General features: G+C 46.4%; 4 protein-coding genes across 4 annotated transcripts; 2 read left to right on the plus strand and 2 right to left on the minus strand.

Moving 5' to 3' along the window:
- Positions 1 to 49: 49 nt before the first annotated feature.
- On the minus strand, positions 50 to 1584 carry N7458_004977 (putative cysteine synthase; the record flags this gene model as incomplete). Its single annotated transcript, XM_056908359.1, has 5 exons — positions 50 to 228; positions 293 to 963; positions 1017 to 1135; positions 1204 to 1263; positions 1324 to 1584. The coding sequence occupies 5 exons, from the start codon at positions 1582 to 1584 to the stop codon at positions 50 to 52; spliced, it is 1290 nt and encodes a 429-aa protein (XP_056766977.1).
- Positions 1585 to 1949: 365 nt separating this feature from the next.
- N7458_004978 (class I SAM-dependent methyltransferase) lies at positions 1950 to 3549 on the plus strand (the record flags this gene model as incomplete). Its single annotated transcript, XM_056908360.1, has 3 exons — positions 1950 to 2244; positions 2309 to 3279; positions 3340 to 3549. The coding sequence occupies 3 exons, from the start codon at positions 1950 to 1952 to the stop codon at positions 3547 to 3549; spliced, it is 1476 nt and encodes a 491-aa protein (XP_056766978.1).
- Positions 3550 to 3674: 125 nt separating this feature from the next.
- N7458_004979 (FAD-dependent oxidoreductase) lies at positions 3675 to 5520 on the minus strand (the record flags this gene model as incomplete). The annotated part of the gene is made up of 3 exons (XM_056908361.1): positions 3675 to 3884; positions 3948 to 5208; positions 5273 to 5520. The coding sequence occupies 3 exons, from the start codon at positions 5518 to 5520 to the stop codon at positions 3675 to 3677; spliced, it is 1719 nt and encodes a 572-aa protein (XP_056766979.1).
- Positions 5521 to 7110: 1590 nt separating this feature from the next.
- N7458_004980 (putative integral membrane protein (Pth11)) lies at positions 7111 to 8403 on the plus strand (the record flags this gene model as incomplete). The annotated part of the gene is made up of 4 exons (XM_056908362.1): positions 7111 to 7324; positions 7389 to 7456; positions 7520 to 8050; positions 8110 to 8403. 4 exons carry the CDS (start codon positions 7111 to 7113, stop codon positions 8401 to 8403), a joined length of 1107 nt encoding a protein of 368 aa, XP_056766980.1.
- Between the last annotated feature and the right edge of the window lie 3488 nt (positions 8404 to 11891).

Here is an 11891-nt window from a genome sequence, read left to right on the forward strand (position 1 = left end):
TTATGGGATATCATCCCGCTTGTACTATTATACATACCTTAGGCTACATCTATTGAAAGTCCTCATCACGGGCATTAAGCACATCTTCCAACTTTGTGTCAACCGCTCCTCCAACATCTCCAGCTTTGGCCCAGAATCGAGACAAATGCCGTGATCCAGAATCAGACAAGACAGTCACGATTCGGTGACCTGGGCCAAGCTTCTGCGCTGTCTTAACTGCAGCGAAGCCTGTAAAGTAAGTATGTTAGCATGTTCATCCCAATGGCCCAACCAAGAAGGTAAAGAAACTTACAATTGACCGCGCTGCTGCTTCCAATGAAGATTCCATCCTTCTCCACTAGAAATCTAGCCATAGCTAGTGCTTGAGCGTCAGTCACACGCACCGCATCATCAACCAACTCCTTGCCAGCCTCAAAATTCGCAGTGACACGATTGATTCCAATGCCCTCGACGATAGTATCAACCTGCGGCCGTCGGCGCGTACCCTCCCGCTCCTTCAAGTCAAACATAACACCATAACGCACTCGGTTATACAGCCCGCTTCCTTGCGGATCCGCAAGTACGATGGTGATATTAGGAAGCAGTGGCTTGAGATACCGCGCTACACCAGAGATAGTGCCGCCAGTGCCTGCACCGGCCACAAAAGCATCAATCTTCCCATTGCACTGGGCGTAGATTTCCGGACCAGTGCCGGCGTAGTGAGCGCGCCAATTGGCCTCGTTCTCGAACTGGTCTGCGAAGAACCCACGGCCGCGGACTTTGAGCTCGTGCGTCTCTAGGTGGCCGTTTTCTTCAGAAGTAACGGGGACACTCGTTGATTCTGTGTGCTTTTGGGCGAGTGCTCGCGCACGATTGACAAAGTTTTCTTTTTCGACGATGGGAGCTGGAGGCACGCGGTCGACTATGGCGCCTAGCTTTAGGAGTAGATTTGATTTTTCAATTGCCTGGTCTGAAGGCATGCAGCTGTTTGGTGGACTTAGTATTTGGAGTGAAGGCAATGGCGTCATAGCACATACATATGAGCTAGAAATCCTTTAGCACGAGCAAGACTCGCAAGAGAAATTCCAGTTGAACCTGAGGTGCCCTCGTAAATTGTGTCACCAGAATATGGTGTGAGGATGCCCTTTTCTTCAGCCTGTCGCCAAATTGGATGTTAGTATATTTGAACTCGATGTGTAGATTAATCACACAGTATTGACTCACTATTTCGATCATACTGAGCGCTACACGGTCCTTCGAGCTCTGGCCTGCACCATTCAAAAACTGAACACAGAGTGGTTAGATATATTTTCACTACGCCGCAGCCATATTCTGTGTACATACTTCAGCCTTGGCCAGGATCTCACACCCTGTTTCGTCGGATAAGGACTTGATGCGAAACAACGGTGTATTTCCAATGCATCCTTGGATACCCTCCACAATTGCCGGGGGACCTGACCGCGCGACAAGTGCGTGTGATGCTGGATTGGAGTCTGCCGACTTTTCATGATGACCATGCGGATAAAGAACTTCTCTGCACACAAGGCCCAGAGAGACTCCGGCCACGAATGCAGAACCAATGTAGACTGCGGAATGGTCCGGCATTGTGGGTTAATTCCGAGTTGCTCTCTAGCTCAAGGCCGATGAAATGAGCTTGATGAAAGGTTGGGATAGGGCGCTCGGACCACGATCGTGCTCAATCTGGTGGCCAGTTGACGGACCTCAAAATGATAGCGTAATGGTGATTTGATGCTTGTTTCAAACTCAAGATTGAGTAAATGTGATTAGAGGGAAATAAAGTAAAGATTCAATATAGGACTCAACGTCAGAACCTCGAAACTTGCTTGCGATGAACAAGGTGCAGCCAATGGCTTCAGGCACGTGAACTGCTGCCTGAGGCTGCAAGAAAGCTCCATTACTGACCCCATATCCACCGATCTCCGTGCTTCTAACCTTTCGCTTCAAGCACCATGGACTCGCCCGTCCTCAACCAGCTGTTTCGACAGCTCTTTCGGCATCCGGCCTGCCAGTCACTGCGAAGGCCGCCATCCTCAGTCTCCCGCCAAACACGCACATTTCTCACCCGGCGGACACCCACTAAGCGCAAATCCCAGGGCGATGGCTTGCTCTGGACGAAGCGCGGGGACTACCCAAAGAACATCGACGAGGAGTACTGGTCATATCCAACGGTGACAGCGAAGGACCTGCGGAATCGGCGCGAGCGCCCGCGGCAGGTTAAGATGCTGACCCGCGAGTTTATCGACGGTAGGTTGGGAAGGTCGAACTTGTTCGGGAGACTGAGAAGCAATCTCTAATATCCCCTTTGCAGACAGTTTGTATAACCCGCATTACGGCTATTTTTCGAAACATGCGACCATCTTCAGTCCCGGCGAGCCATTTGACTTCAATAGCATCGAAGACGGACCTGCCTTTCATCGGCTCCTAGGCCAGAGATACACGGAGTTTGAGGACCTACTCGATGAGAAGAAGCCAGATATCGCGCGGCAACTCTGGCATACACCGACCGAATTGTTCAGGCCATATTACGGCGAGACAATTGCCCGGTATCTTGTCTCAAATTACAAGCTCACGCTGTATCCATATCACGACCTGATCATCTACGAGATGGGTGCTGGAAACGGAACAATGATGTTGAACATTCTCGATTTCATTCGTGATACAGATTACGAGGTGTACCAGCGCACCAAGTACAAGATCATTGAGATTTCGCCTGCCCTCGCAGATCTGCAGACGAAAAATTTGCTGGAGACCCTCAATTCCAAGGGCCATCGAGACCGCGTCGAGATCATTAACCGGTCTATTTTCGATTGGGATACATATGTGCATTCCCCCTGCTTTTTCCTTGCCCTTGAGGTGTTCGATAACTTCGGTCATGACACCGTCCGCTACAACAGTCGTACCGAGCTCCCACAGCAAGGTGGAGTGCTGATCGACGCGGACGGCGAGTTCCACGAATATTTCAACACACAGCTCGACCCTGTTGCCGCTCGCTTTTTGCGCGTCCGCCAAGCTGCATCCCGGCGCCCATTCCACAGTCCACTTGGTCCTTGGTACCTTCGTGGCATCCGCTCCGCGCCACCCTTTGGGAAGGAGTTCTCCCTGCCCGAATATATCCCAACCAGACTGATGCAGTTCTTCGACGTGTTGAATCAGTACTTCCCAGCCCACCGTCTTGTGGCAAGTGATTTCAGTTCCTTGCCAGACGCAGTACCTGGATTGAATGCACCCGTGGTGCAGACTCGATACCAGCGGCGAACCGTGCCCGTGACGACTCCATTTGTAAGTTCCCTCAATTTGGATGGTTCAATTTCGCGGGCTAAGCTAATGATTTTTCTATAGGTTCATCAAGGTTACTTTGATATCTTCTTCCCCACTGACTTTAACGTCATTGAGGACATGTATCGTGCAGTCACTGGTAAATTGACTCAGGTCATGAGTCATGAGGACTTTGTGGACCGCTGGGCTTATGTCGAAGATACGGAGACGAGGAATGGGGAAAACCCGTTGTTGACATGGTACAAAAATGCCAGCATGTTGATGACTGTGTAAATATGTACAATAGTTGATCTGAACAGAATGATCATCCACTTGCTGGCTCCTCCTTTTTTCATGACTGTCTAGCACCAAATTGAAGTCAAGCCCTGGGCAAGATTCTACACAATTTACGCTCTATATTAATACACAGTGCCAAACTCGACCCAATCCGGCTGCCACTGAGAGACCTGGCAAAGTCGCCCATCCTCACGCTCACGCCACTCGTCAGATCCGACGTTAGTCTTGCCGTACAGGACGCTGTTCGGGTCGTACTTCGCCTTGATCTTTCGGAGGGCATCATAGTTCACGCCGTAGAAGGCCTTCTTGAAGTTCGGCTGGCGGAAGTCGCCCTTTAAGAGATAGTAAGTATTACGCACTGACAAAAACAATAGCAAAGACTCAAATAAACTAACCTCGTTCATGTAGGCGCCCGAGTTAGGAGACAGTGCCTCCAACTTAGGAAGGAAAACATCAGTCATCAGGTTCTGTCTCTCCAGCATCAGGGCCGGGTCATCCCATTCCCACGGGGTGGTCAAGGTAGTATCAATCAGAGCTTCACGCCAGGCAGGGAGAACTGCGTTATAAACGTCCCCCTTCTTGGAAACATTCAGGCCGACACCAATGAAGGTAGCACCAGCCTCAGTGATCTCGCGGTATGCCTGGACCAAAGCCGTGTTGTTGTTCTCCACAACCGATCTCGGGACGAGCCAGCCTCCATACTGCGCTGTGCCGACCTCGATGGTGCCTTGCATGGCTTGGAACTGGTCATAGTAGGTATCATACTGGCTAGCTGACATGGTATAGTTGATGTTGAGGCTGTCAAGATGGTCGGTGAAAGGCTTGACCAGAGCGATCAGATCGGCAACTGGAATATTGGGGGCCGTGATTGGGGAAATTGAGAAGAAAGCGTTGGTGTAGTACCAAATCGCCATGGCACCGGCATCGACGATTGCAGGCAGGTTAGTGTGGAAAACCTCAATAGTCTCGTAGAAGGTATCCAGAGTGAGATTGGTGGTATAGTAGGTCAAATTGAGACCAGAGACCGGGGTAGCAGGGTGGGCCTTCGAGGTCATAGAGTAGACGACACCGTAGGTGCCACCACCACCACCGCTAAGAGCCCAGAAGATGTCTGAGTAATCATTGTCGCGAGTGGCAGTGATGATGTTGCCCTGGCCATCGACGACTTCCCACTTCAACACCTGGTCAGCGGCGAGGCCATAGCGCGAAGCGAGCGCAGAATGCCCAGCACCCTGAGAGTATCCGCCAGCAAGGCCAACGGTAGGACATTCTCCTCCAACGACCTGGTAGCCACTCGCATCTGCAAGCTCATATGCTTCGAAACCCTGGACACCGGCACCCATTGTGATGGCCTGGCCCTCATAATGTTGATCCTTGTAGTCATGAATCTCGAGATCCTTGAGATGGTGGGTCCAGATAGCCAAAGCACCAGCTCCAGTGGATCGGCCATTGTAGTCATGACCTGTGTTTCGAACAACCAGACGAATGTTGTGTTTCGTCGCAAACTTGATTGTAGTCGCAATTTGCTCCGGACAGCTCACATTAACACTGTAGCGAACGTAATTGCCCAAGGCGCAGGGCTTAGATATGGCATGATACGGATCACATGTGCCATTGGCAAAGAAAGGTGCCATAACAGAGGAGGAGGAATCATAACTAAAAGGCAGGTCAACTCGATGACCCTTGATAGTTCGACTATGCGAATCACGAAACAACATACTGTTCCTCCGGAAGCAACCATCCTGACTTCAATGTCGCGCAAGTGTCGGCGTCATAGTTGGGAGCATGGCAGGGAGCTCCCAAAGGGGTGGTCTTAATCAAACGACCATCAACAGACTGGTTGAATTGAGACCAGGCTGCCTGAGACGGCCAACACGCGTCACCAGGAAAGCAGCGACAAGCTGTCGAAGCCGTAGCCAGCGACGAAGCTGCCAACAGCGAAGCTACAAGGAACTTCCAGAAAGCCATTCTGGTTGAACTTTGGATAAGGTAGCTTGTACCAGAATGACGGGTCTGAAGTCCCCTGGCTTTTATTCCAACGGGACAACAGAAATCAAGGGGTTGGTCGGCTTCGCTTAGACGACGGCTATTTCGTTTGGATACTACTGCACGCTCTAAAATAGACCATTTTCAACAACAAGAACTTTAAGCAAGTGGAGGTAAGTCTCGATCCCACATTATGGTCGAGCGGGGTTATGAAGGATTTTAGTTAAACTTAAGTCCCCGCCTAGCGGAAGGCTTACAGTACAGTTGGTAGGCTGTGCATTACTGTGGGGACCAAGTAACCTTGTTGAACCCATCAAGACTTTTCGTGGGAAATGAATCTGAAAACTCAATCTATTGCGAACGACCAGTTCCTTGATCCCTGTCGGAGACGCTTCTTACGGGTTTAGTGATGTTGACTACACAAAATCATTATGCGCCTCGGGCGTGAAGAAAACACAACCGACACTCCTGAGAGCACGTTTCACCCGAGGAGCCTTGATAGAAAACGCGCGTAAATCGCTACACCGACTGCGATCACCTTGTTGAAGACGTGTATCTTGATGTAAGCCTTCGAGTCGGACTGTTAGTCCAGAAGACTAGCAAGATTTAAGCTTTAAACAACGAGTTTCTCCAATTTGCATAGACTTCGACTAACGGCGAAGGGACTGTTTACGAGGAGGTCTAGGAAAATGTCTGAGGTGTTTGGAAAGAAGGGCTGGCAAGGTTTTAAGAAATCTTCGAGGGATCACCACGCATAGCCGATAAAGTACTTCTCAACACTCGAGCTACTTCGTATACAGTACTAGTAGAATGTAGAATCGCAGCAGAAGCATCTGAGTTGGTGGAGTCCCATTACGTCCAATGAGGTTATTTTAATGATGGCAACAGCATTCTTAGGATTGAACCAGCACCGTAGCGCAGGCTTCAAGGTTAACTGTAAATCCTCCACCAATGAAATATCGCCAGTTATTCCAGCCCGCCCACATCGGAAGCACATCATCCGCCTATTTCAACACGGGCAATTCTTCATCCCGATTGCTCTGGCGTACGCTAACTCACTAGGTACATTGGTCCCTGCGTAGTAACTTCGGCTAATACCTAAGTAGATTATCGATTAATTTAGCCGACTGAGCCGGGAGATTGGTCCCAGCCGAGCATTTATAAATCCTCACCCATGGAACGTGACTTGATGCTGGGCCAAAGTCATGGCCTAGATAGAAAATGTGATCGTAGAAGTTTTGCTCTTCAGGAATGATATTGTGCATTAGCTCGGATACTTGAATATAGAAGGCCGCCGAAGGCATAGGAGGATACCACAAAGAGAGAGAATCGGTAACGGAGAAGTAACTCTATTGTTCCAAGGATCAGGGTTCCTTTCGAACAAAGTTTTAATCCCTGCAATAATTCTTCTCGACTCTGCAAAATCCCTCAATGCCGCTAGATCTGCCTCCTAAGTCTGAAGGATTCGTGAGTTATAATAAGACCTGAGCCAGACTACTGCTCTTCATGATTAACACGACGCCTCTTTTCTTCGAAGAGAACCCTTGAGTAGTGTAATGCCTACACTACACAATGGGCTGGGTATACAACCTCCATCGGTCAGACCCTAATAGTGAAATCCCCCGGGTGATCACGATCTGCCTGGTCTTCTCCACGAGCGCCCTCCTAGCCATCTGTTTACGTTTCTATGTACGCATCTCGACAAACAGAACTCCATGGGTCGATGATTACGCAGCATTGGCCAGTTCAATTTTTGCAGCAGCTTACGCAGCAATCGCGGTGGTTCGTGAGTATACACTTGCGCTAAACAGTGTAGCTCTACAGGAGATATGACTAACGGGTTGTTATAGAAACAAGATGGGGACAAGGTCTCAGCGCTGCTTATTTTCCAGAAGAGAACGTCATTCAATTTAGCAAGGTGAGTCTTGAGATATCGTCGAACGGGTCAATTGAAGCTTACTCGTAGTGAATCGACTTGCAGGTTCAATATTTTGGAGGCCCAGTCTACTGTCTCGCACTTCTCGGCTTCAAGGTTGCACTGTTGACTTCGTACCTGCGAATCGCAGGAGTCGTTAAGTTATACCGAAAAGTTATAATTGCTGCCATTGTGGTCTGCGTCATCAATCAACTGATCTTCGCCGTCATCATCTCGGTTTCATGCATACCAGTGAGCTTACTCTTTCTCTTCGTCTTGCGAGATTCTAACCAGCCTCAGGTTGCAAAACAATGGAATTCATCAATCAAGGGAACATGTATTGACGCAATTCCATTCTATTTTGCCCTCGCAGGTACAAGTATTGGGTTGGACCTGATCATTATCGCCCTACCGTTGCCCGTGCTTTGGAGACTACAACTTCGATTGAAGCAGAAACTAATTCTCGCCGCCCTCTTTGCACTCGGATTTTTTGTTACCATAATCCAAATTATCCGGATCTTCACGGTCAAGGACTTGAAAACGTACACTGACAGCAAGAACATTGTGATCTGGTCTTGTATTGAAGTCAGCCTTGGAGTAAGGAAATACTGTTCTCGCATGGGTATAATTCATCGTCAAACTAACAAGCCTGCTAGGTCATTGTTTCATGCATTCCAACCTACGGCCCCCTGTTCAAAGCCTTCGCATCCACCGTTAACTCATACCGTAATAACGACACGTCGCGATCCTATCAGCTTGGTTCGGTCCACCCGACCTCCAAGTCAGCCGCTTCTCGTAGGAGGAGGAGCAACTTTGAACTTATATCCGAGTCGGAAGGAGCGCAAATAACAGTGGTTGTCTCGGCCAATGGAGACCGAACGAATTACGGGACGCAATCACATGGCGGTGATAGTGAGGAGCATATTCTGTTCCCAAGCGGGAAGCACTAGAAGAATGCAGACAAAACGACCAGGATTGCGAGTCTCAAAATTTCTTATATACCGTGTCTACTTGTAAAATTTCGAAATTTCTTCAATTCTTCACTTTATGGAAATATATGTAACTCGATAAATATGAATACTCAACGAACTGAAAACCGTGAAAACCCGAATTAAGAACCTGAACGAGTCACTGTTTCACCTTAAAGCCAACACCGTAATGCCGCACTGAGATCAAACGAAAAGTCGTTTGATAGTACAAGCCAAGCGCTGTAATCCAGCTAGCTGAGTCGTGTCACTCGCGCTATTGAATTTCTTGACTGCGATGGCAAGATCGGTGGCGAGACCCGTTGACGGACGAACGATGTCCCCTGTAACCGGTTGACTACCATTCGCCAGAACCTTCCAAGAGACCATTAAAATCAGAGCACACTTTCTGATTGCTCGATCTTCTTGTTGGCGTTTCCAGAACAGGAATTCGTCTTCGGCCAAATCCCCTGCATCTCTTTTACCTTCTTCAGCTTTCACAAACGGGACCAATCCACGCACGATAGCTCGGACCAACCTTGCAGATTCAAAGGGATCAAGCATCACCCCTTCGGCTACGGAAAGAAGTTCCTGAAGCATAACCTCGCTTTCATTTGTCAGTCGAGAAGCAACGTTGTTGAGCAGCGTGATTCGCGCGGTCTGTCCAATCTCGTTCCCTCTATGTCGCTTGAGCCACCGCACCGATTCAATGCAATTTTCCTCAACTGCGCATTCAAAAGCAGTTTTACCATTAAACCAATGCTCGTTTGTCTTGGAAAGTGTGGAGTTTTCATGAAGGTAGTCCAAAAGTCTCGCCCGTTGAAGATCGCGGCGTGATATGCGTCCTCGAATGCACAAAGGTCTACACCGACTCCCTTCAATGTCTCAGCCATATAGGGAGTTGCGAACCTGCAGAGAGAGGACCTGTATTTAGACAGTTCATAATTGAAGGCATTAAGCTCTGGAGTCTCTGCAATTCCGTTTCTGAAGGCTTCTGGATAATTGATTTTGTTGAGCCGGGGCTCAAGAAATTCCATAAGTTTTCCAATGAAATGAACATCCCTGTCTTTGATGAAGATATGGATAGGCCTGTCTATAGTAGCAGATAGATAATTCGAAAATGAGCAAAGCAATGGCAATGTCTCGGGCTGCTTTGTAAAGAAATACCTCAGCATGGTCATTGACCCAGCTCGTATGGCAAGAGACACAAAGTTCCAACCATTTGAATTGAACCCAGAGCATTCTAGCCCGGAGATGCGGTTTGAAATCCACTCAAAACAAGCGGGACACTCGGAGCAGATTATATCTGTGAGAAGATCAGATTTCGTCTCGACATCGTCCTTAATGGGGAGAGGCTCGATGTTGTGGACGTGAACTATCCATACCCATAGGGCCCCAGATGGTATCTCTCCATGGGCTCCATTTCACTTCGCTCAGGCTCTCTGAGAGATACATCAAAGGCTTTTTGGTTTGTAGATAATTATTCATGTGCTTTGACACTGATCTGTTAGTGGCATACGACAGTTTCCGGATGTCTCAGATGCTACCATGGGTTAATCGACCGTCCCCCATCACAATCTCATCGAGAATCATCCAGATTATGTCCATAGGCAATACCCCTAAGCTTCCTGGAAATTTCAACGGATTGAAGCTATCAGAGCACTCCCCAATATATAGGTCAAGTGCAAGTTCCTCGAGAGATCTGCAAATAGCTTCTGCCTTTGCTTTTGAGGAACTGCAGCTAGAATTTGGAGCCGCCATTGTAGGTAAAGGCGCAAGATGATTGTTATATAAGAATTTGATATAAATATCGGATTAGCAAAGTATAACTATATTAGTCAGATAGTGAAATTCCGTCATTAGTTAGGAAGTCTTATTTAGTACCCTACCTAGTAAGCCTAGAAGGGACCTACTCGGTATCTTAGTAGTACTTTATCTTCTAAACCCTATATTTGTTTCTAATCATGATTCATTTCTCTAATATTTATCATTTATAAATAAATTTAGCGAATACAATTTTTAGAATAACTAAGTGTTCTAGTAGTTAAGGTCCTTAATCTAGGTTCTCTAGTACTTCGGTTAATCGGTATAACCCGGCGCGCCTTGCCCTTCTATTCAATTTAATTAATCCTATACCTATACCCGAGTCAAGATCTCTAAGAGCTTTTAATTTCAAAATAGTATAAGTTCTAGGGCTATAATTTCTAAATCAACCTTCTGCTTACTAAAAGGTTGTAGATAATTTATGAAATAGTAAAAGACCGAAATAGTTTTGTATATAGCTTAAATAAGCTCTCCTATAAGATCTTGAACTAGATTATTGTCTACTATTCGGTTATATAGGAAGTACTAGAGGATGAGTTTTAGTCTTTCTATACTAGTATAATCTATACGTCTTAAGGCGATATATATAGCTTATCGTAAGTCGTTAAAATATTCTATATACTATAAAACCTAGCTAAGAGTAGAGGTAGAAGTATATCCTATAGTATACTCTAGGTATTTCCTAAGATAAGGTCGGTAGCCCTACGCCTAAAACTAATCTAGTAGCGGTATTAGGTCTTCCTAGGCTAAGCTGCCCTACTAGCTAGGAAGTCTATAATCTAGATAAGATCTACCTAGGTCTACCCTGTAGTTAAGTAACTCCGCCGCTAGCTTAGTATCCGAGAATCGATAAATATTTTCAATTACGAGATGCCCTAAAGGAGGTAATATTATATTAGGTAAAGACTAGAATCGGATCTAGTAATCCTAAAATAAGGGAGCGTAGTATATAGATATCTTCAAGATAGATACATCGAGTATTAAATAAGGTAATGAATCGGGGTAAAATATATGCTTTAGGTCTATAGAAGTAATAATTCTTTCTACTAGGTGCTTCTTTTCTTAGTATACGGCGATACTTAAGAGACTTTCTTAGGTCTTACTATATATAGACCCTTAGACTATCTTATTATATAAGAGAAATTCGAAACATTTAGGGTAATTAGAAATAGCCTATAAGGGTAAGTCAAATCTAGTAGAATAATTAATAATATAAGGGTAGTACCTAGTATAATCGAAATCGGGGCAAAGCTACTATTCGGTCTGAATTTATTGTCTTATTCGCTGACTTTTGAAAACAGCTATAATTTTCTGGTTTAAAAGAGGCTAGTATTTCGTCTTAGTAATTAATTAGAATATATAGAGCGTAGAATAGGAGCTAAGCGGCTCTAAGAATAGTGAAAGCTCGATAATATCTTCTACAATTTTATAAGGCAGCCTCTTAAGGGGAAATATTATCATATTATAGATTAGGAAATCTCGTTTAATATTTAGAGTAAGAAATACTAGATAGTGTCTTATTCTTATATTTTCTAAAGGTCCGTTAAGTATAAGCTACTCTAAGCACTCTTATAAGCGCAATAGTATTACCCGGAGTAGAAAGGAGTATATATCTATGTGAGCAAGCGATGCTGCGCAGGTTGGTAAAG

Source organism: Penicillium daleae (assembly GCF_028827525.1).
Source record: "Penicillium daleae strain IBT 16125 chromosome Unknown utg000005l_segment0_segment0, whole genome shotgun sequence".
In the NCBI taxonomy this organism is placed as follows: domain Eukaryota; kingdom Fungi; phylum Ascomycota; class Eurotiomycetes; order Eurotiales; family Aspergillaceae; genus Penicillium; species Penicillium daleae.